The sequence below is a fragment of the Triturus cristatus genome, chromosome 3_1, assembly GCF_964204655.1.
Source record: "Triturus cristatus chromosome 3_1, aTriCri1.1, whole genome shotgun sequence".
Classification (NCBI taxonomy): domain Eukaryota; kingdom Metazoa; phylum Chordata; class Amphibia; order Caudata; family Salamandridae; genus Triturus; species Triturus cristatus.
This window is the reverse complement of record NC_140583.1, coordinates 1,031,540,305-1,031,565,412: the sequence shown is the minus strand read 5'-3', so window position 1 is coordinate 1,031,565,412 and position 25,108 is coordinate 1,031,540,305. Positions and strand designations below refer to the sequence as shown.

At 42.2% G+C, this 25,108-nt stretch overlaps 1 protein-coding gene across 3 annotated transcripts in view; it reads left to right on the top strand.

Annotated features, from left to right (window-relative positions):
* Window positions 1–25,108, top strand: part of LOC146861445 (NXPE family member 2-like) — a 474,101-nt gene that overhangs the window by 400,849 nt on the left and 48,144 nt on the right. For all 3 annotated transcript variants that reach the window (XM_085645739.1, XM_085645738.1, XM_085645740.1), the window contains one exon: window positions 10,759–10,864. In XM_085645739.1, coding sequence (XP_085501865.1) covers window positions 10,769–10,864 — 96 coding nt within the window. In that variant the 5' untranslated portion in view covers window positions 10,759–10,768. The remainder of the gene's footprint in view (window positions 1–10,758; window positions 10,865–25,108) is intronic.

Genomic DNA, 25,108 nt, shown 5'->3' with positions numbered 1-25,108 from the left:
CAGTGTTGTTTTCCCTTAAGTTTTTATAGATGTTGATTAAAATTGACCTAAGCAATTTGGCCGGATTGCCATACAAGGCCTGGTAATCTGGCAAGAGGGAAGCAAGAAGTATTTGTCATTGTTGTATCTGGATCCAATGAAGTTCACTTTATCTGCAAACAGCAAAGATTTCGAATTCAGAAAGGTCTCTTTATAGGCTAGCTGACAATCATGAAGCTAGCTTCTTCACCATTGCCTTTCTGATTGCTTGACTTTCGGCCTTTTATACCGCTAGTGGTGAGTACCACCTTTTCTGGCCATATGAACTATGTCTAATTTGAAATAGTCATCTTAGCTTTGAAAGCCTTCCACAACCAGTTATGGAAAAGGGTGGTAATGTTGTACCTCAACAAACCTGAAGGGATAAAATTATAACCATATCTGAGCTAGCTCGGGAGACTTGAAACTGGGTGATTCTCAACAATGTATCATATGTGACACAATATTTGCCTGGAGAAAACATCATGACATATACTTTAAGACGAATAAAGCTAATATCTCACGATCAGGAGTTGGACCAAAGAGTGATATATAACTTTTCTACAAAGTGGAGAATGCCTACTAACTGTTTGCATTGAAAGTAAATGCAAAATTCTTAACTTTTTGTCTATGTTCCAACATTCACAAAGAGGGACATGCAGTCAAATAGCAGAAAACCTTCCTATATGCTGTTTCAACAGTGCCACTGTTACCTTCTGTTAGACCTGGCAACCTTGGCGTGGTTTTCCCCCTAACTTTTTGCCTTCAGACCTCTTGTTTTGCTGTCTTTGTTTTTGCTGGCCTTAGGACTCTGCACATTTTACCACTGCTGACCAGTGTTAAATTGCTTGTTTTCTCTCCTGAAAACATGGTAAGATTGGCTTATACCCAATAGGCATATTTAATTTACTTGTAAGTCCCTAGTAAAGTGGCATTAACTGTGCCCAGGACATGTAAATTAAACGCTACTAGTGGCCCTGCAGCACAGATTGTGCCATTCACTTAAGTAGCACTTGAAACATGTCTCAGGCCTGCCCATTACAGCCTGTGTCTGTGCAGTTGTAAACTGCCATTTTGACTTTGTAAAAAAAAAACTTTTGTCAGGTGCCAAACTTTTCTTTTTGATACATATGTCACCACTAAAGTCAGCCATGGACAGCCCAGAGGGCAGGGTGCAATGTATTTAAAATGTAGGAAATGTACTTTAAAGTTTTACATGTCCTAGTAATTAAAAACTCAAATTTGTTTTTACTGCTGGAAGGCCTACTTTTCTCATAGGATAACATTTGTGTTACCTAATTATATTTAATAAGCCTTAATTTCCAAATGGAAACATGCAACCATTTTGTGTTTGGTGCAGTAGTTAATTTATTTGTAAAATATTAAGTGTCATGGCCTTGGTCAGGAGGTCACTGCACATTGCACCACTCATTGCACCTGCCAGAGCTGCCACCGACAGTACTTACACATCTATCTAACCATCACACTCCCACAAGTGTGACAATTTAGACTATTCTAGGCCTCCAAATCTATAAGAGTGGCTTAGGCAGCAGGTATAATTCATTTTTTTTCTGTATAGTGAATTCATGAACACCTGTTGCTCTGCTCATCTCTAAATTGCACAAACAGTGCCTCCATGTGGCAGATTGTCATAAGCACAGCTGCTAACAATTTAGTGCCGGTGCTGAGCACCAGAAACCACCAGTACTTTGTTCAGCTGGAATAACAGGGGCACTGTAGCCGGCCCGCCCTCCATTCCGGCCGACCTAAATTTGTGACTTTGTCCCGGTGCAGGGCAACCAGATATCCACAGTTAGCGCTTTGTGCTTTTTGGCTCTATTTTCCATAAAATCTTTAAATTATATATCTCTGGTTCTACTGATTAGATATGTGTTGTTTTGATCTTGTTTTATTTATTAAAGAAAGATCTATTTTACTAACTTGGTGTACTATATTTTTTCTGTGATGATTTTCACTTTATTACTGTTTGAAAGGTTGCAAAAATACTTTACACATTGCCTTTAAATTAAGACTGACTGTTCTGTACCAAGCTACTAGGGGGTTAATTACAGGTTAATTTAGGGTTGACTTGAGCCTCACCCTGACCAGGATTGTGGCTGCTGCTTGACCAGAGCTCACACCCCAGTCAACCAACAACCCAATTTCTTACACCATCAGTCGTTCACAAGTACATAATCTCAAGGAATACGCTAATTCCCAATTCTGCCACAGTAGGCATGTCTACCACAGTATTCCCATCTCAAGAAGTGTGGCAACACACTCTCTGTGATGTCAGTATTACTATTTCCTCATCTATTAACAATGCAGAGCGCCAGAGTTTGGCACCCAGAACCCTTGAGTCTGAACTTGGCTACTTGGCTCTTGGGGGGGGGGGGGTCATAGTCCGTGATCACTAAGACTTGCCTGCTAATTATACGGCTGTCAAAAAGGAAGTAAGGAGATGGACTACATGTACTTGCTATACTTGTCTGTGGAAAACGTGCAGTCGTTCATGTTACATATGCAAATGTCACGTAACATGTACAAATGCAACAGTTGCTACAGTACCTTTATTGGTTACTAGATTGCAAATTCAGTTGTGCACTACATAAGATTCATTTGCTTGCTATTTCAGCATATACAAAGGTTCCAGGGGTGTAGCTTTCAATGGTGCCTCTGGTGCAGTGGAAATGGGGCCTAGGGATCTGAGATCTATCTGCATCAGTTGTTACAGATTATTTTTACCTCCAAACCAGGCGATGCTTGCCTTGCTTACATTATTGCCATGACACTGTTGCTACACCACTGGAATATTCCAGGAGCGGCATTTGATCGATCAAACGGGCAAAAGAGAGAAATGTGGAGCTGGCAGGAAAAGCATAGGGGCGAGAAACCAATGTGGGGGAGTGCAGGAGAAGCACTCGGGTAAGAGAGTAAATCGCAGGAACGTGGCTAAATGGCGAAGGGAGAAGTTTACGACGGAGACAGGTGGAAACACATACACTCTGTTGGGGTGCTTACACAAAAAGAAAAAAGTAGTGCCTGAAAACTGAGTAGTGGAAGGACACAAGTAATACATCTCCGGCTTCCGAGGAGAGACAAACACAAGAAGAGGAAGGAAAGCCTACAGTTGCTAACTAATAAGAAGCAAGCAAAATGTGAGTGACAAAGAATCCAAAGTAAGCAATCTGTCGTTGGTAAGCTCACTATAAGCTAACAGTGCGTCTTGCTGTAGACAAAACAGCTGCTGTGTAGTAGGCAAGACCTAAAAATACTAAGCAAGTGGGACAAGTGTTTTATAGTTCCTAAGTCTATTTTGTTATCCCAATCGGATCCTGGTCTCACATACTCAAAAGTAAGTGATATTTCTCAGACTCTCGCTCCCGCTCTCTCTTTCCTCTCACCCTCTCCCACTCCCTACTCCTCTCCTTCGCAATCTCCCTCTCTCCCTGTGTATCTCTCTCTCTCTGACACAGTTTCTAAAGCAGAAACAGTTGCCAACTAAGGTACTGGGTTGTTAGTTCAGTTTACAAGTTTAATAAGCATTGGCACAGCTAAAAGGTCTTGCCTTCTCAACATGTTGGGTTTGCCTAGGCTTTTTGCTGATGTTGCGCAATATAAGCAAAAAAAGAGAAAAAAAGTGTTATGACTTATATGCATGCATACATCATGACATATGCACATGCATGCATCACCACTCTTGCGTGTGGATGTTTCACGATGCTCGCATTCATCTACTGCCTACGCAGCTGAAATTTTGGTATTTATTTTGTCCATCTCACTTTCCAAGATGGCGGATGCCAATCATGGAGCAGTATTTAAAATTAAGATCATCATTTGAATGTAGGCAGAAGTGTATTTTAAGAAATGAGCCGCCCGAGTCCTTCAAAAAAATTTAAATATTTTCTTGTTTGATTCTTGCAAGAGCACAAGGAGAAGGGCAAGGGAGAAATAGAGGAGCACTTGGGGGTGTAGTCGATGGAGGGGCATTGGGGAGCAGGCAGGGGAACAACAGAGAATCTTGAATCAAGGAGTAACAAATAATTAAAAAGCAAAAAAAACAGCTATGGAGGGTGGAAAAAGCATTGACTGAGGCTGAGACTGAGGTAAGGGGTATGAAGGGAAAAGGAAGCATGAAAACACATGCATCCCAAAAAAACAGAAAATAGTAGTTCCCTGAATGTGAACAGTGTAAGGGATACAAGTCGTCCAATCAAAAGGATCTTAAAGAATCTATGCCATGGGGTGGTGGTAGGAGGGGGGTGTTGAGCACAGGAAGAGGAAGGAAGTCCATTGAATAAGAAGCAAGAACATTTTAACCAAATCATCCAACGATAAGCAAAGGGATAGCCTAAAGCCCATCGGAAGTTTTGATATTGTCCTCCACAGGTCTTTTCGACAATAGTGGTCTGTTAGCAAGACCTAAAAAGGATGTACAACAGATGCAAACTTTTCTCTTTAGTATTTGTCCTGCAAAATGTTTTGTCCCAGAGACCTCGTCTCTGCTATAATTTTGAGCCTTATTTTAAGATTTATTTTGTTATTCGTGTTATTTTTCCACGTAAACTGCATGTATTATCTGCATAAATTTTACCAGGTAAAACTAGGCAAACTTTTTGTACGGAACTACCCCGCAGTGCATGTTTTGCAGCCCAGAATTGGGAAAAATGCAGTTTTACCACATCCCCTCCCCCACCCACATTCCAAGGTACTGAAGTTCGAATGAGGAGGTAAAACAGCACCTGGGAAATACCGCAGCATGTGTTTTGTTTTCCAAATTAAAGCTTCCTGCGCTACACCGGAAGCAAGAAGCGCAGAAGCTTGATCAAATTTGGAAACCTGGTTCTGTGAGTATGTGTGACTCACTACTGGATATTCAGAAGTAAGTCAAGAGTGTTCTGGAGTAAGGAGACAGTTACACCTACTCGTGAAAATATCCTTGTGAACTTGGCCCAAAGCTAACATCAACAAGCTCACGAGGAGAGCAAAGGACCAGGGCACAAGTCAAGGGTGCACAGAATCCCGCCCTTTTTGCTTTACAGAGCTGTGGTTGGGTTGTGCCTCCCTTTTATTGTGAACTGGGTAGCAGTGTCACATTGTTCTCTACCTCCTTCATGGTTAGGATCGTCGCACGTGGTTATGTTGCCTGTTATCCACCTGCAGTGTCGCCGCAGTTTGCTCTTAATTCTCGAGGCAACTGCTCACCTTTTGACGCTTTCACCGCTTGAGAAGGTGATAAAGTCTCCAAAAGAAAAAAAAGAACCGGATGTAGAAGGAGTGGGATTTTTTTCTATGATCAAGGGCAAAGAGGAGGTTGGTCATCTTGGGGAGGGGTGGGAATGACTTTGTGTTTTTTGAGACTTGGAAGTCTTTGGAGGAGGCTAGGGCACTCGACCTCGGACCTGGGGGGGAACTGGGTTCGAGTCTCGGTAATGATGCTAAACATCCTGTGATTCTGGGCAAATCACTTAATCTCCCTGTGCCTAACAAGAAAAAGCCCGTCTGCGCCCGTCTGCGCCAGGCCAGCGTTAAATTCCGGCCAGTGTCCTCCTTGGACACTCAAAAGATCTTGAAGGAAGCCAATTCAGGATCCCCATTTGACCCTTGCCCCATTAAGGTGGCTAGACTAGCCTCTTGGCCAATTGCGGATCAGCTCTCTAGTATATTTAACCTTATGTTTGAAACAGAGCTCTTTCCCAGTCATTGGAAATTAGCTTCTATTCTACCATTGCTGAAAAAACCCAACCTCCCGATTAATGACCCTAATAGTTTTCGCCCAATAGCTAGACTTCCCCTACCGGCTAAACTTGTCGAAAAATTTATGAACAGACAGGTTAGTCTCTTCCTGGAGGATACCCAGGTACTTGACCCCACCCAATATGGTTTTAGGCCAGGCCATAGCGTAGAATCCGCCCTAATTAAAGCTACAGAAGAGATTAGGGAGGGAGACAGTGGATCAGGGAGACAAGGCAGCCCTGATTTTGCTTGACTTCTCCGCGGCCTTTGATACGGTCCACCATTCAATACTCCTGAGTCGTCTAAAGACATGCGGGATTGGTGGTAAAGCATGGGACCTTATCAAATCTTTTCTAGCCAACAGAAAACAAGTGGTGACCCTGGGGGAGTTCCAGTCGAAACCTTTCTCTACACCTTGCGGGGTCCCTCAGGGGTCATCACTCAGTCCCACCCTTTTTAACATTTACGTTAGCGCGCTGGCACCCGTTATAGGGTCCTATGGGTTCGGTATCACCTCCTATGTAGATGATACACAAATTGTTGTATCACTGACACCTGGGGGGAGGCGGATTTGGAATTGCATCTGCGGGAGTGTATGGGGGCAGTGAGCAGCCGGATGTCCGAAAACTGTCAAACTAAATTCGGACAAAACCGAGGTCATATTGTTTGGTAACACCTCTAACTTTTGGACCCCTGCCTGTTGGCCCGACTCCTTGGGCTCTCTCCCATTTCCAGCCAGAAAGGTGAAATCCTCGGTATAATACTGGACGATAATCTCACCCTGGAGCACCAAATAAAAGTATTAACATCTAAAACCTGGTACACCATCAGAATGATGAGGAAAGTGTTACCCCTGCTCCCTCGAGATAGCAGGCATATGGTGGTAAGGGCTTTGGTAACAGCTAGACTGGACTACTGTAACGGACTTTATCTGATCGCGCAGCAAAGCATACTGAACAAATTACAGATCCTGCAGAATGCGGCAGTCCGTCTACTTACAGGCTCCTCCAGATTTTCCTCAGTTACTTTGGAAAGAAGAACCCTTCATTGGCTCCCTATCAAAAGCCGTATACGTTTTAAGGCGCTGTCCATGGCATTTAAGGCCTTGCATGGACTAGGCCCAGAATTTTTAAAGCAGCGTATACAAGGGTACGTCCCGGGAAGAAGCCTACGATCAAAAGGAACAAAACAGGCTCACGTTCCACGTATCAGGAAGGTCCGTTGGGGAGGTAGAAGTTTTGTTTACGGAGCCGTTAAGGCTTGGAATGAGCCACCACTCTACCTTAGAACCTTGCCTGACCTGATGTCCTTCAGAAAGGAACTTAAGACCTGGTTCTTCCGGTATGACTAGCCTCTCATCCCATGACGCTGGCAATTCACAGGCTTGTCCCCTCGGGACTTCTAGACAGCGCCAGGACACCTCCGGGTATTTGTCGCACTTTAAAAGTGTCAATAACATAACATAAATAACACAAGAGAATTTAGATGGTTTTCAACCTCATGATATCTATAACGGTTGTTGTTTTCATATTTGTGATGATTTTCTTGTTTATCTAATGATTATCAATAAATTATTATTAATACAAGTAAATCCTTCAAACTACTTTTCGTCATAGATAGTGAGTAAATAACTGCACCTGAATTACAGACTCCACTACTACACTTGTGTTATCTTAAATACTTTTATAAAGCTCAAACAATTACCCGGAGGCATCAAGGCACAGCTGTGAAATGGAGAATGTTAGCCCAGCTAATAATTAGAGAGCCACGTTTTCAGAGTCTTTCTAAAAGACAGAAGATCGGGCATTGACTTAACGCATAGGGGAAGGGTGTTCCACAATTTCGAGACCTCTACCACAAAACTCTTTCCGCCCCAGGAGGAGCTTTTGAATTTAGGGACAACAATGTACTTGGCAGCACTTGAGCAGAGAAGCCTGTCTGGATGATACCATTTGAACCTCTCTCTTTGGGCCAGAATCATGCAAAGCCCTATAAGTAATGCACAGGGCTTTGAAACAAACTCTTTGTTTAATTGGAAGTCAGTGGAGCTTCCGTAAGGCAGGTTTAGCTGACTGAAACTTAGAGATACCCGACAACAACCTTGCAGCCACATTTTGGAGAGACTGAAGCTTGGTCATATACTGCAATTGCATGCTGAAATAAAGCCCATTGCAGTCGTCCAGTTTTGACAGCACTATGTCTGTTGCCACTGTTTTTTGTAGAGTTGAGGGGATAAAAGGAAGAATCTTCTTCACTATCTTGAGTGCGTAGAAGGAGGCAGAAATGGTGGCATTCACTTGATCGCCACATCAAGCTTATTATCCATTATGACACCAAAATTCTTTACCTTCCTGAATAATGTAGGTAGGGGACCTAATTCTAGTGGCCATAAAGATGGTGCCCAAAATGAAGTATCTTGTTGCTAAAGGTGTATATTTTATCAGCTTTATCTGGAATTCTTTTAGGCAAGTTCAGGGTGAGTGAATTCCAAAACTGGAGACCTTTCATAAGCCAGTTGTGTGCAGGGTCTTGGCTCCTGAAAACCTATAAAAGGTTCTTCTTTTATATGAACTCTTTCATTTCTTGCTTGCTCCTCTTTTTATTTTCACGTTTACAGCATACTACAGCTCCCACAACACTGCTAAAGGGGAATTTTGTAAGTCTCTTATTTCTTCTCCAGTGAGTCACATCCCTCTCGGCCACTGCCACTAAACCAGACGACCATTGTGGAATGGTATTGTCCATAGCATACCACTGCTTTACTATTCTCTGATCATAATCGGTTGATTCTAAACATGTCGACCATGCTGGAACATTAAAAGAATGATGCACTATGTACAATACTCCTGCAATTCAGTCATCCGTTGTTATGGTTAATTTTGGTATTTTAAGCATATGCCCACCATGTTTAGGCAGCTGCACACTTTCTTTTCCCTACTTTAATTCTTCTAGTTAATCTTGTATATGTTTTTGAGTTTATGGGTGTGAAAGAGGGTGAACACAAGAATTAGTCAATTGGTGAATTAATGAATGAAATAAGCTTTATTTCGATAAAAACATATCTTAAAAGCATTTACATTTGTAATATTTACAAATAAGTATTTAGCTGAAAAACTGTGACATCACCATATTTCCAGAACAAACAAGGAACTAAAATACATATAGACAGAATAAATAAGACAATTTGCTTAAAAAAGAATACAGACAAACTGTTTAAGCATGAACTGCAAGGGCTTTTGTTCTTAAAAGCCAAGACCACCTCAAAAACTTGGAAAGTGCGCAGACATACAAAGAACGCGTATCAGATTTGAGAATGCGCAAAGCTGTGAGATGGTCTCTTGTGCCTAAGACTTTACACAAGGGTTTGAGCCAATAAGACCTTGGAATTTTGTATTCGGGGCATACAAATAAAATATGAGCAATTGACTCAACTTGAGTCTCACATAAAAAGCAAAATGGTGATGTCTGGGAGGGTAGTTTCCAACGTGCAGTTAATTCGCGAACTGGGAGTGTACCAACCCTAAATTTGAAATAAAGAGCTCGATCAAAAGGATTCTGAATGATATCGAGATAGGGCTCAAAACACACTTCATCCTTGAACCTTAGAAACTCAATAGTACTTCTAGCGCCATGAGGACTAGAATTTCTAGAATTAATGGAAACATATGTGTGTGTCTGTGTGTTTGTTTGTTTGTTTTTGACTTATTGAGTTCCTGAACCCATCATTATCTGAAGAGCCAATTGTATTTATTAGCAGACCCGTTGGCCTTGCCCGTGCTTCAGTATAATCAAAGAGTTTACTTTTCTTCCATTCCAGCTGCTTTTAAAGTCAGATGACTTTAAAATACAAAATTATGTGTTAGATGTGGCAAGATTCCCTTCTGACACAATGGTGAGGTGGATAGTAGTGTTTTTCAAACCTCCCATATAAATTAAAAATAAAATTAATTACTTGCTAGGGTCAAAAGTTGTCCTCTTTAGTGCAATATACCAACAAATGTTGTTACACCGGCATTTCTTATCCGGTGGTCTATTTCAAAAGCATTATACATTTATAATCTATTTTGTGCCTACACCATTAAATAAAATAAACAGTTTGTGATACTTTTCCGGAGTATATTATATTGAGTAAAAAACCTTTGCACCTCAAGATTGCCGGAATCTGTAAGTCCATACTCTGTCTCTAACTTTTTCAGTAACAGCCTCTGGTTTTTAGGTCTCGCCTGACCCAGCGCATGCGCTGGTCTGGCGAGACTTATTGAGAGGGCTCCAAAAAGTGCTACCAGGGCAGCCTAGAGCTACAGTGCATGTGCGCGGGCGCGCGCGCCATGCTTTACCGCGATTACTTTCACTTTCGGCCGCGCGGCCGCTTTGATGTTTGATCGTGATCCCGATCCCGATCACTTTACCTTTCACGGCCGCAGGGCCGCTTTGCATAGCCAGTAGGTCTCGCTTTTGGGACCTTATAAGTATTTAGTTATGCGACTGTTGCATGGCTAAACACTTATAAGGTCCCAAAGGCGAGACCTATTGGCTATGCCAATGCTTGTTGGAACTTTTTCCCCGGTTTTCTCCTTGTCCCATCCGTGCTGTGTTTCGAAAGCAATTTAAAACCTTAACTATCTAATCATGCCTTTTATACTAGTCCTCTGTAGTTTGTTGTGTCTAGATAATTGTATAAGACAATATTTTGTAAGTAGATTTTTATCTTGTTAATAGATAATCTTTTTGCCGTGTGATTTTCTTTCTCAGCGTGTTTCTGTATGTTCTGTATTGCTGTTTTTGTTGTTCAATGTAATACTACAGACCTTTGCCCTTGTTTAAATTTTTTTTTAACTAAGGTAACAATCACTAAAGAATGTATTTGTGCAACCTTAGAAGGGGCTGTCGGCTCCATTATTTGGCATAGCTGTTGACAGTAATTCAAACCAGTTGTCACTGGTCTGGCTTCATAAAGTGAAAATGCTTGTAAAGCTATTTATAGCTCCTTTCTTGTCTTCACAGGGAATCCGGCATGGCTTTGAAGATCTCAAAGAAGTTTATATACAAGTGTCTGTTATTTTTTGCAACCCTTCTGCTTCTCGGATTGCTGGTGAAAAGACCCAAGCAGGTACAAAATACACTTTGAGGTTTATCTACTGGGGCTAGTATAGACGGTGCCTCAACTCTGCGACCTTTACTCTTTCTTTATGAAACTGCAAGATCTCTTTTTTCTTGTCTGCAGTTTCTTCCACTATAATGTGTTTATTGCTTTTATTGCTTTTACTTTAATTTTCTGAGTCTAATATAAGCTCATTTCTGGAAACATGTTTGATTCTGTATTTATTCAGTCCATGATTTAAAAATAAGTAATACCCAAATATATCATCGTCATATTTTTCCATAAAAGGCTTGTGCATATGTTGATCTCCCAGTTTTGCACCTGTTTTCTACAGCCACAGTAACTGTGGGCCATACACCATCTGCTACACCTGCGTCCGCAGTGTTTCTGTTAACTTCCTCATCTTGCCACTTATGAAGTCGAACTTTATTCTTCCTGTTTCATTCTTGGTTAGAATGAGAATCCATCCACCCACTTAGCTGTGAGACTGTTACCTTTCGTGAGAGTTTTGTCTTTACTATAGTCTGGCCTTTCAGTTTCACTGATGCAGCAATATTCTTCCTCCTCCCATCCATGAGGAGCTGAAAGACCTCCACAAGCAGTGCTCCATGACCTGGTAGTCTTCGACAGCACACAAAATGGTGGTGCGTTGGATGGAATGCTTGACTTATTCTCAGACACTGGTAATTACGCTGAATGGATTCCACTCCATCCCTTTTTAGTTTGTGAGTGTCATTACAGACAGGGGCCATTCATACGCAAATCAGTCTTGGTTTCGGTCCAAAAGAGATGGGCCAGCACAAACGGTTCGACCACCTTAATTCTGAACAAGAACACAACCAACCCAAGATCTGTTTGAGCCTCCTTGGCATTTCTACAAATGAGTTTCAGCTTTGTTCCTAAGGCACAGTGAACTTGAGACCCATGTCTGGCCAAGACCTAAGAAAGTCTGTAGAAGGAACTGGTTTAATGCAGTGATACCACACAACATTCTCCTAGTTCGCAAAAAAGGCCACTTTATTAAGACCGGTCTGTAGAAATACTTCATGAAATTACAGAACGCATTCTGAAACCAAACCTCACTAATACATTAACTTCCTGTCACTCCCCTTCTCCCTGAAAATCCCAACTTGTGAACGTTGCATAAACAAACCCCCCCCCCATGTTCTTCAAACTCTTTCCTTTCTTCTTCCCTTCACATCCTTTTCCTTGCATTCTCCAATTTCTCTCATTCACACCCCATCAAGCATCCCCCAGTGAGTTTCCATAGTGTTGTTCCAGAGCTCAAACTTAGATTTTCCCTCCCTTGTCACTCCCCCCCCCCCCCTCTCCCCGGGATGGATACATCTGCACCAGACTCTCCATCTATCCAAAAACTACCACCATCCAGGAAAACCCTATTGTGTGTTTTCCTGCACCACCTACAATCCTCCTTTCTCTGCCAAAACTGTTATATATATATCATTTTCACCAATGTGTTGCTTTCCATATTTTTGCCAGTAGTTCTATCAATTCCATAATGTTATACACCTGTCCAAATTTAGGTAAGTGAACTCCATCATCACGAAACAGAGAATCATCTTCATCATTTCTTTGCTTATGTGATAAAACCTGTGGAAATACAAAAACTCTCATTGCTCTATTCAATTTTCTTCTTGCTTTGTCCATTGCTGTATGCTTGAGCACTCCCCTCCAATGCCTTCTAGCCACAAATTCAGTCCAGACCATGCAATTACCGGACCCTTGACTTTTAATCACCTTTAGATCTTCCTTCATTTGTGTAATCAAAGTTAAACCTGACAATTGCACTAAATCATTTTCACCTAAGTGTACAATTAACATATCTGGGTTCCCTCTGCTGGAGAAAAGGTCTGCTAACACAGGTAGCAAACGACCCAAACGCATGCCATGTTTACCCCACCATACTACTGCATGCCTGCTGCAGTGATGTCCAAGAGAGCAGCAATATATTTGTTGGTCTGTATTTTTAGCTGTTCATCATACAAAGGAATGTCCACAATCCATGTACACATTTTGCCTAGGTTTGGCCCTTTACCACAACCTGAAGTGAAGAACAGAAAATCATATCAGATAACAGGAACAACAAAGCAACTTTGTATCCTCACATACTTCTCACAACATTGTGACTTTCATCTTCCAAATTTGTTAATTTCTGCCCAAGAACACTCAATTTTCGCCGCCTCTGCCACTGCCCCAATTTGATAAGATGTGTTCCATACTTTTTATATTGCAACCCATTTTTTAAGCCATTCTTAATACTGCTAACAAATTGGACACTGACTGTAGTTCTATTTCTATGTCTGAATATTTCTTTGTCTGACAAACTTAAATAGCTCTGAAAGCCCACCCATTCCACCACTGGGCATAACTCAACCTTGCTGTACATATTTAACCATACTCAATTTCCCCTGCCCGGTTGATCTGTCTTTGAAGCCTTCAACTAAATCCGTAACCTCTGTCCTTCTGAACAAATATCATTGTTCATCATACCTCTCTTTCCTCCTAAACCCAATAGTTCCGATGCTCGAAATGCACCATAACATGCAGAGCCTGACATTTTGAATTTCAACTTCATCATAACAACAACTATTTAAAACTACTCATAACTTCTCTAATAAGTCTACTGTAACTGGTTCTCTTAAGAGCAGTCCTCTACTCTTGTGGTAAATAAAATATTACGCTCTATGTATTTTTAAAATATAAATAAGATCATGCATAAAGCAAGAGGCTGAGTCTGTGGTATCAGGTTCTAAAAGGGCTTTATTCCAATAACTCGAGTCAAAGGGAGAATATTACCATCACCAAAAAAGGTTCTGGAAAGGGACTCAAAAGTATTCTCAATATTCTCAAAACATTATTCACAGAGTACAATATATATACATTTCTCAATTGTACGTAAGCAAAAGAGCAAAAGAGAATGAGATAAGAGCATGTGGGCGTGTAAGTAGGCGTGAAGGTGGGCGTCCATGTGGGCGTCCACTTGATGATAATGGGTAATTTGTCATGTGTGGGTGGATACCTGGAGGGGGTTGCGTGATCTGCTGGAATTGTACTGGAACTTTGCCTTACTTGTGCTCAACTCGAGCATGACGTGTAACTGACGTGGGGAGGGTTGCTATGCAACCGAACAAGTCTGGAAGTGAGGCCTTCAGTTAGTGAGGCCTTCAGTGTCAAGACGACCAGCACATCTTGTATTATCTGATATCCGATGTCTGGAGCAGGGACTGATTTGTGACATAGGTTGCTCATCACCAAGAGCCGATGTGGCATCTATTTCTTCATTTACTTCATTTACTGCAGAAGCCTTACATGGGGGCTATGGGCTTTTTACTGACGTGAGCTTTGCAATCTCACAAAGAGAGACAGTAGGGCTGGGCTCCCTCCTTGCAGATGGGCGCGTTCATTCCTCCTTCACCAGGCAAGAATGTGGTTTCAGTAAGGGTAAGCAGATAACCGTGCTCAATACTGTCTCGGTACCTTGTGACAGGGCCCCTTTGGCTGAGGCCCAAGTGTGCAAGGCCAAGGATACGTAGCTGTAGCTTTCAGAGCGTTCTGAGGCATGAAAACCTCTTTTTGGCTCTGGCTGAGCCATAAACATGAGCTTCATGAAAATGCAGGAAAACATGATGAAAAACGTGTAGGCCTCAATACAGATTTGTCGTTTCTCTCATGGGAGACTGGATGATGGCAGGCCACGTTATAGCATAAGCATCATGATAGAAAGGCCATGGAGGGGAAATACATAGGTTACATGTATGTGCACATAAGCGTTCGGGGGGGGCACATGGGGACACATAGGCCTCATAGATTTTTATTTTCCTCATTCCCTCCTTGTACCTTAGTGAACCCCCTATGTAACGTCTATGTTCATGAGACAGTCGATCTGTTCTTGCAGCATTATTTTTCCATTTTCAATGCTTTGTAAATAGGGATGTGGAACACAGGCAGTAGCACACAGGCCACAAATGGCCGGGCCACACTGCAGACATAGGCAACAACTGAATATCATTAATAGTATCAACCCACAGACGGTCAACACTTTCCATCCCCAAGCCGATATTAATCCCCAGAGCCAACCGGACCATGTCCACGTGCCTGGGTCTTGATGTATGTTTTGGGCAATCTTGTGGAGCCTTGTTATTGCTTTGTATTCTTTGGCATCACCGTTGATGGATGTCATTAAGGCAAACCATGCTCCGCAAGAACCATTATGGGAGAACGGAAAAGGAGAAAGAGGCAACACTCCCTTTACCTTCTGATACGGGGGAAATCGGCCACAGACCCAGCAGTCTGTAGCATTGCTAGTCTGATGTGAATGGTGCAGCATCTGAATAAAGATATTGTTGCGTAAGGCAAGTCGATATGATAGCTCATGGGATGGCAGATCACTAAATGTGTGCTTTATGGTATCATTAGTGGAGGAGTATAAGAGTGAGGCAATAGGAGGAAAAATAGCATGTAGTATTAAGCTGATACATATTATCGTGATGCACATCTTGCTCTTTTTTATCAATATTATTGTCCAAGATCTTATGCAAGCCAGAATACATGTTCAACCGCTTCACCACCTAGTGGACTTAATTGATCAAACGGGTTCTGACTTTGTAGATCTAAGTTTAGCTTTGTGGAAACTGCTGGGGAGTCTCCTCTAGAAAATGGTGTTTAAAATCCAAAATCCAAGTTCAAAGTCTTTTTCCTTTGTAAAAGAGTGGTGAAGGTGCAACCATCCTTTCTGCCCTTTGACTTTAACGGCCGTCCCCGTGGTCCAGAGCACTGACTTTGGCGCCTTCCATCCAGGAGCGATGGAGTATTCTTTGACCTGGGTGTTGTCAGGGAAGGCGGCAGCAACCTGCGAACAACAAGAGAGTAGTGCAGACATCAAGGAAGCCAGGTAATCTGTCAGCATCAGTAATCTTTTAGGCATTGGAGTGCCCCACATATTTGGTGGTCTACCAAAGACCACTTCATAGGGAGATAAGCCTGTTCTAGAATGAGCTACCATTCGCATGTAAAAGAGGGCAACCGGCAGGGCTACCATCCAATCTACACCTTTGTCTGCGCAAATTTTTAATGTCTGTTTATGTCTTTCTACAAGGCCTGCTGCTTCAGGATGTCGCACACAATGGAATTTCCAGGTATACCCTAACAGAAGGGACACCTGCTTCATTAGTACCAGGACATATTTGTAACCTCTACATCTGTTTATTTGGATATAATCCATTTGGAGCACTTCAAAAGGGTGGTCAGGTGGATGGAATCCACCTTGTTCCATCGGAATGCCTTTACCTGGATTGAATTGGCAACAGATCATACATGTTCTGACCTTTTGTTTCGCTGCTGCACGCAGGTGCTTGTTGAACCATATATTCTGTAAGCTATCTATCATTGCTTTCTCTCCTAAGTGTGCAGGACTATGTGCGGTATTTATAATCACTTGTACCATCGAATCAGGAAGAAACCATGTGGATTTGCCCTTATTCATCCAACCCTGATCAGTCAGTACCCCTCCTTGTTCCGACCATTTCTTTAATTCGTCCATAGTAGCATGTGTCTGTATGTCTTGTACATCCTTGGAAGGATCCCTAACTGTCATGGCTTTGGACACTTATTGAACCTGTAACTTTGTCATGTCTAGTGGGGTCTGAGCTGTCTGTTTAGCTGTTCGGTCTGCCAGATCATTGCCTTGGGAAATGGTATCTGTGGCTCTAGTATGTGCTTTACATTTTAGGATAGCTATGGCTGTTGGTAAATGTATTGCTTCCAGTAGGGCTTGAATATGGGGGCCATGCTGTATCTTGGCCCCATGAGAGGTCAAAAAACCTCTTTCTCGCCAGAGAATCGGTGTAAATGTTTACTCTCAGGTGCTTAGCTCTTATGCACGCTTGTGTCAGGGTGATGAGCTCTGCTGCTTGTGCTGACAATATGTCTATTCTTTTAGTCTCTATTATTACAGTATCAGTAGTCACTGCATATGCTGCCACTAATTCTCCCGCCCCTGTCCTCATGCATGAGCCGTCAACATATAGTGTTAGGTCGGGGTCTGGGAGTGCAACGTCTGTCAAGTCTTGTCTTGGTTTAGTCACGGTATGTATTACTTCAACACAGTCGTGTGGTGAAACGCTTTCTGTACTGGAGGGCAAAAGGGTAGCAGGATTCAGTATGTTGCATCGTCTGATCTCTATTTGTGGTTGAAATAACGTTGGCTCATAGCCTGTCAGTCTAGCTACAGTCAGGTGTTGTGTTTGTGTCCGGTTCAAGAGAACCTCTACTGCGTGTGGTACTTGTACTGTCAGAGGGTGGCCCAGCACTATCAAGTCACTTTGTCTTATGGCTAAGGCCGTTGCTGCAACTGATTTTAGGCACGCAGGCAAAGCCTGTGCTACTGGGTCTAATGTACTAGAAAAATAAGCACAGGGCTCGTGTTTTCCTGCATGATCTTGTGTTAGGACAGATAGTGCTGTTCCATCCCGCTCTGTCACAAAAAGCATAAACGATTTGTTGTAATCAGGGTTTGCTAAAACTGGTGCTTGACATAAAGCTCTCTTTAATTCTTCAAATGCCACAGTGTGTTCTTGAGGACTTTAGTCTTTTTGTGTCTTGGGCTGTGAAAAACCAGAAATCAATTGAATACGTTCCGGTGCCCACAACTAATTCCCCTGAAAGATCACAATAAAACATGAGAAAAAGGGGAAAGCACCATACCTATTTCCTCGACTTAATTTCTAAGGGGGCTAATTTCTAAGGGGCTTAATTTCTTAAGGGGCTAGCGGGAAGCGAACCTCCTCAGGGGCCAGCAGAAAGCCAATATTCTCCTCCTTCCCCCCCTTTTTGACAGGAGGAAATCTGAAACAGATTTCACTGCTGTCAAACACTATCAAACCCTGTGTCTTGTCAACACTATTAATCCATGTGTGTAGCTACTGGGCGTAAGCAAAATTATAGGAGATACACAGCGTATATGAAACGGCGAGAAATCCTTCAAATTAATGTACAAACCTCATTGTGTTAGCTCATAAGCTGGCCAAATGACATCTCATATGCAAATGTCCCTATTACATGAACCTACACCAACCTGAAGTCAATATTAATGCTAGGAGGCCCTAATAGGAATGCTAAATTACCTAAATATTCGGAAAACCAAGTTTAAGAATAGTTGTTAATGTTGATAATTAATAATTTATCTGCTAAAAAAAATCAGTCATTTTGCAATAATTTCCACCTATACAAAAAACAGCCTAATTTAAAAAACAAGTCAACTTTTGGGGCCACCACTTACAAGAATGAGCTTACTAAAGCAAACTTTAAAAAGGAAATCCTGTCAGATATTTTCTCATTACCCTAAATACCGAGCCTCATTTGTCACTCTGTGGTGGCAGTCCTTATTTAAAACAGGCCTTTCAAGAGTTAAGATGCGAGTGCACAGATCATAATTGTTCCTTAATGTCCAATCTGGAAACATATGACCGAGGCTGCCTGTCTATAAGAGAAAGGCAGTTATGTGAAAAATATTTTAGTCTTGCATAGCCTTTTTCTTTTGTTTCATTCATCTCCAACACCAATTAGACATACACTGATAACGTGTTGTCTGCTATTTTGACAGCATGATAATGGTAATATCATGTCTGTGAATTTTAGTAATTGTGAACAAGTTCCAGCCAAGCGCTGTGCAAAGATTGCCGTCGTCACGACCATCTCTGTACTTGCACAGGAGAACTTTGTATTAAACGCTAAACAGACTGGTCAATACAACACAAAAACAAAACATATATAAAATACATATGCCAAGCCATCAGTATACCAAGCACAGAAAGCATAGACAATTACACTAACATATATAAATGAGCAGTGATGCGCAATTATAGTACCTACAGCTCAGAGGCGAACACTCTGGCCTGCTTAATTTGTCAGGCTTATAATCAATAACTGATTTACCTGCCCTATACAACCCCATCTGGCAGTGGGTCATCCCAATGATGACCGTGTCAAGTCTGACACACAGGATCAGCAACAATAATCAAAAATGAAGAACACACGAACCTGTCTTTTTTTTTTTTTTTATAAAAAATGAGCTATGCATCTTTGTACACAATGTACCCTCATGTCCTAGTCGAAGATGCATCTCCCATCTTTCCTCACAGAACCGTAACCACTGGATCATTTATCCAATGCAACTGGTGGCAGCTTGTGGCCACAATTCAAAAATGTCTGAATTTGAAAATCGTTTTTATATAGGCACATAGCCCTTAAAATTCCAAGCAAGAGCAACATTTTACTTTCTGGCCAGAAGCAATATAACATTTGCTAAAAAATAAAACAAATCTTCTCCATAGACATTTCCCCGGGGCACTGGTTTAGCACAGAATAGACCAAGGGAATCTTTCTCGACTTACATTTCTCAGCTGCCCTGTCTTATCAGAGAAGCTAAAAATAGCCCCTCAGCGCGGCCTGAGCCTGGGCTGCCAGCCAACTTTTTTGTTGTTCCGGCTGCAGGCATTACACAGATGCGATGTCAGAGAAGCTTTCTAAGCAGTGACTCTGTTCTGCTCCTCTCACCGGCCCCCACCTACACTGGCTACAAGGTCAGAATCTGTCTCCGATTTCTGTATCACATACTGCTCTACACAGCCCCCACCTTCTCCTCACTCTGAAGCTGTCAAAGACAAAAAGACTACTCAATTCCATAAAAACTGCAATAATTCGCCCAATTGAAAAATTATTTTTATATACAATTTGCTCTCAGGGGGTCATAATCTTACCGTCTTGACCCAGCACATTGGCTCACTGGACCACCAAGAACACAAACCTGGATTCCGGAACAATTTTGCAAATTCGAAATACCCACAATTTTTCTCAAGCTAAACTTTTCACTAATTATTTTTCATTAACACTTTGTACATTAGGGGTGTCATCAGATCACAGGTGTTGCTCCTTCTCTAGCTACACCCCTCTCAATTTCCTATTGACAACGTAGTCAAATGTTGGACCATGTAAACACCAGCTATGCGCTGTTCATTTGGTGGGTGGCTCAAGAACCTTTGGGCTACTATATCATTATTATATGTATCGTGGTACTTGCGGTGGCACTCTAACTGGTCTTTCTACTGGGGCCACTCTTGCTAGGTCCTCTGAAAGGACGGGATAAATACCAGCAACGTCAGTATTTCTTTCTCTGTCAGCCTGCGCTCATTTTACCTGCTCCACTTCCTCCTGTAACATCTTTTCCTTGGCTCTTCCAGACTCCAGTCTACTTCTCTCTGCTTCGTGAAACACTTACTCTGTCCTCCTATGTGACTCCTTGCGCCAAAACTCAATGGCATCCTTCCGAGCTGGTCTACATTTTCTCTTTCACAAGAGTGTTTCGTTGTCTGTCTACTTGTTCTGCTTTTACTCGGATACCTTCCTCAACTAATACGTTTTCTCGGGCTTTGTCTGAATCCTCCCTACTTTTCTCTTCTTTTCTGAGCGCTTTCTTTGTGCGTCTATGCAATTCTTTACGCCATAATTCAATGGCATATTTCTGTCACTGTCTGGCTGTCTTTTTCCATAACTCTTCTTCTACTCTCATGATGCAATCTGCATCCCAGGTCCCAGCTGCGGGCCACCTCTGACTTTCTGGTAAATCCTTGGTGTAGTCCACCCATAAATCAAGAAATAATACGGCATCTAGGCCATGCTTATGATACATAAAGTACCCTGGAGTGTCCCTAGGTGGAATGGGAACAGCTTCTTCGAGTACCCCTTTTCTAGTTTTGATCTGTCTTAACTTCGAAAAGAGCGGCATGTTGAGATCTGATTTGATACTTAATCTTGAACACACTTGATACAACTAAACACAATAATGAACAGTCATTCACACCACAATATGTAAAACGTATTTAAAACATTTAATATTTAACATTTAACGAACAACAATGGCCATTAGGGAACACCAACTAGGTGATTCTGAATTATATACTAGACATACTAGATATACTGCTAAACAGTACAGATACACTGCTGAAACAGTGCAGACCGGATTTGTGTACCCAAACCCGTCTTGACCGGCACAACCTATGTGCACGTCAGAACGCCTCCCCGGCAATGGTACTCACCGGGTAGCTCGGAACGGAAGGCCTCGGAACTGAACTGGACTGGACTGGACCGGACTGGACTGGACGCGGAACTTCGGAACTTCGGAATCTGGTGGGCCTCTGTATACCTCGGACACAGCTCTCTCGCAGGTGGGCTCTGGGTAGGACAATCTGCGTTCCTCACCGCCTCGTATGGATGCCTGGTCGCAGTCTGTCCCCTTCGTTGGCCTGAGGGAGTTGGCGGGAAGACCCGCGACGTGCGCGCTTGAAGTCCGTCACGGCTATGGAAGGGGGCAAAACTGGACCTTCATCTCCGGCGTGTGGGGAATGAGATTAAACTGTTCGGGCGCCATTATGTGGTAAATAAAATATTACGCTCTATGTATTTTTAAAATATAAATAAGATCATGCATAAAGCAAGAGGCTGAGTCTGTGGTATCAGGTTCTAAAAGGGCTTTATTCCAATAACTCGAGTCAAAGGGAGAATATTACCATCACCAAAAAAGGTTCTGGAAAGGGACTCAAAAGTATTCTCAATATTCTCAAAACATTATTCACAGAGTACAATATATATACATTTCTCAATTGTACGTAAGCAAAAGAGCAAGAGAGAATGAGATAAGAGCATGTGGGCGTGTAAGTAGGCGTGAAGGTGGGCGTTCATGTGGGCGTCCACTTGATGATAATGGGTAATTTGTCATGTGTGGGTGGATACCTGGAGGGGGTTGCGTGATCTGCTGGAATTGTACTGGAACTTTGCCTTACTTGTGCTCAACTCGAGCATGACGTGTAACTGACGTGGGGAGGGTTGCTATGCAACCGAACAAGTCTGGAAGTGAGGCCTTCAGTTAGTGAGGCCTTCAGTGTCAAGACGACCAGCACATCTTGTATTATCTGATATCCGATGTCTGGAGCAGGGACTGATTTGTGACATAGGTTGCTTATCACCAAGAGCCGATGTGGCATCTATTTCTTCATTTACTTCATTTACTGCAGAAGCCTTACATGGGGGCTATGGGCTTTTTACTGACGTGAGCTTTGCAATCTCACAAAGAGAGACAGTAGGGCTGGGCTCCCTCCTTGCAGATGGGCGCGTTCATTCCTCCTTCACCAGGCAAGAATGTGGTTTCAGTAAGAGTAAGCAGATAACCGTGCTCAATACTGTCTCGGTACCTTGTGACAGGGCCCCTTTGGCTGAGGCCCAAGTGTGCAAGGCCAAGGATACGTAGCTGTAGCTTTCAGAGCGTTGTGAGGCATGAAAACCTCTTTTTGGCTCTGGCTGAGCCATAAACATGAGCTTCATGAAAATGCAGGAAAACATGATGAAAAACGTGTAGGCCTCAATACAGATTTGTCGTTTCTCTCATGGGAGACTGGATTATGGCAGGCCACGTTATAGCATAAGCATCATGATAGAAAGGCCATGGAGGGGAAATACATAGGTTACATGTATGTGCACATAAGCGTTCGGGGGGGGCACATGGGGACACATAGGCCTCATAGATTTTTATTTTCCTCACTCTTTTCTTTACTTAAGTCTTTTAAAACTCACCTCGCCAATTCTTCTTCAACTGGGTCATAACTCCACCATAGTTTTCCTTAGAATGACATGCCTGTTAACTTGCACGTTATAGTGGTGTGTGATCCCCTTTTATCTATCATCATCACAAAATTCAACACTTGTCTTTCCTTTTCTTCTTTTTCATTGTGTTGTGTATTCTTAGCATTGCCATGCTTCAGAAATTCTTGCCAAGTTTGCAAATAACTTCTTCTGGTTGACCCTGCTATTGACTAATCTACCAATTGTGCCACTCATATTCCCCCATGTCAAAATGATCTGAGGTAATTGTGTCTTCTCTCTGTATGCACCAGGGGCCAACCTGCAAAATCTCTGCCACTTCAAATGAGACAAAGTGTCTGCTGTAACGTTCTGCTCGCTAGGCTCATGCCTTGCCTTAAAAACAATATTAAGCTGTAAACACTTTAACATGAATGTACGTAGCAGTCGCAAAAACCTCTCAAGGCCCACACCTTCTTGTTGTTAACAAGCTTGACTGTCATATAATCCTCATTAAAAATGACTGCCCTGCTATTAAGCTCTTCTCCACACATGCAAAGCTACCATTAAAGCAAAAATGTCAAGAAAAACTATACAATGTCCTAGCAACAACTAATGTTCAGGCCAGCTTTCCTCATGAAGAGTCTTGCCAGCCAGGGTACCTGTAAATGACTATGACAAACACGGTGCTCAGTGTCACATGTCTTTATTCTTCTGCGTGTAACTATGAACTCAACATTCGAAAGCAACTGTCACTGCAATAAACTCTATCCTCTACGGAGCTCATCAGGAGCCAAAATCGTTCTCTCATTCTTAACTTGCGAAACACTACACCGTGCACCACCTGTTATGTTATTAGATACTTGGTATAGCGTAACGACTCGCCCCTGGAGGGGCATCTTTGCGCTGAGGTAACAGATAAGTCAAGAAGCAACCATTAGAACAGCTATGTTTTAAAATGTTTTCTGAAACCTGATAACTCAGTGTATGCCCTAATAGAAAGGGAAGCGTGTTCCAGTGGTATGGAGCAAGGTACGAGAAGGCTTGTCTGCTATACTTAGATGTAAAAATATGCTGGGGACAAAGAAGAATTTGACTACTTGATCTAAGGTTTCTTCCAGGAAAGTAGGGAACTAGTTTGTCCTGCAGATATTTGGGTCCTTTACCTGCAGAGCTTTATGCCTCAGGCAGAGAAGTTTTAATATTGCTCTTTTCTTTATGGGGAGCCAATTAAGGGCTTCGACCAGAGGGGCTGAGGGTGTGGCACCTGCCCGTGCAAAAAATGCCAAAACCACTCACACCTGCTGCATCTGAAAATATTTAAGCTTGCCAAATAGTGTCTTCTTTCAAGAAATATAATGAAATGCCATTGAAATGCTCCAGAAAATGCATCCAAATTCATAAGTCTAAAGTCTGCGCGCAGCAATGCACAATTGTTATTCTGTGATGAAGTAGAGGGGCTCCGGGACATTGCAAGGACTAGCTTTCTACAAAACATCCTGCCAGCTCTTACCTTTCTACATGCAAAATGTAAATGGTCTAGTCGCTTTTATACAATTTCCCCAATTCCAGCTTCCTTAATCCAATTGCCATTTCTAAGAAAGTTTGTATTTCTTGTAAAATATTCTTTGGTAATCTTGCAATCATTTTTTCAGGATATAGCTCAGAGCCCAAAAGAATTATCTTAGTCCTCAGACCTTCAGTCTTTTCCGGGTCCAATGGTACATCTAGCTCCAAAGCCATTGCTTCAGAACATGCAATGCCGTTTACACTGTCCTGATTGTTTTTTACCTACAAATAAAAAATCATCCAAATAGTTATATACCATGTTATGTCCGCACTGCTTCATGAAAATCCATTGTAAAAAAGTACTAAATGATTCAAAAAGTACGCAAGATATTGCAGAACCCATTTGTAATACTTTATCAACATAGATAGCACTTCCAAATTGCATTCCCAAAAAAAGCTACATCATTTGGGTGAACAGGTAACAATCTAAAAGCTGACTATATGTCAATTTGTGATGGCTCAGCCCCAGCTTCTCCAGGCCTGACCAATTTTATTGCAACATCCATAGATGCATACTTTACATGTGTATCTTTTCCTGCAATGTAATCATTGACTGACTGTCCTTCGGGCCATGATGAATTAAGTGGTATTCATCTTCTGAGTTTATGGGAATAGCACCTAAAGACAAAATTGTCAATTCTTTTTATTGCCAATACAGAAATGGACCTGCAATTCTCTACTGGCTTGTAATTCCTTCTTCAGTTCATATTGTGCTGTGTCTTGTATTGAGTTAGTACATAAACTGTCTGCCCACCTTTGTACTCTGGGGCCTTCAGAACCTAAACGGAAACCTTCTTTGAAACTACAGTATAACTTCAACGCTGCTTCCCTATCCGGTAACCATTGTCCCAACACCTCAACTTTAACTGGTGTAGGAGCCTTTTGGCATAGACTGGAACTATTGTCCTCTCCCCTTCGATGGCCTCCCTTGGTCTCTATATGAACCTGCTGCAAATCATTGTGTAAGCGGAAGTCTGCCACCACATTTTGAATATTCATGTTTGTATCAACAGAATTGTTGTGAACATAAACATT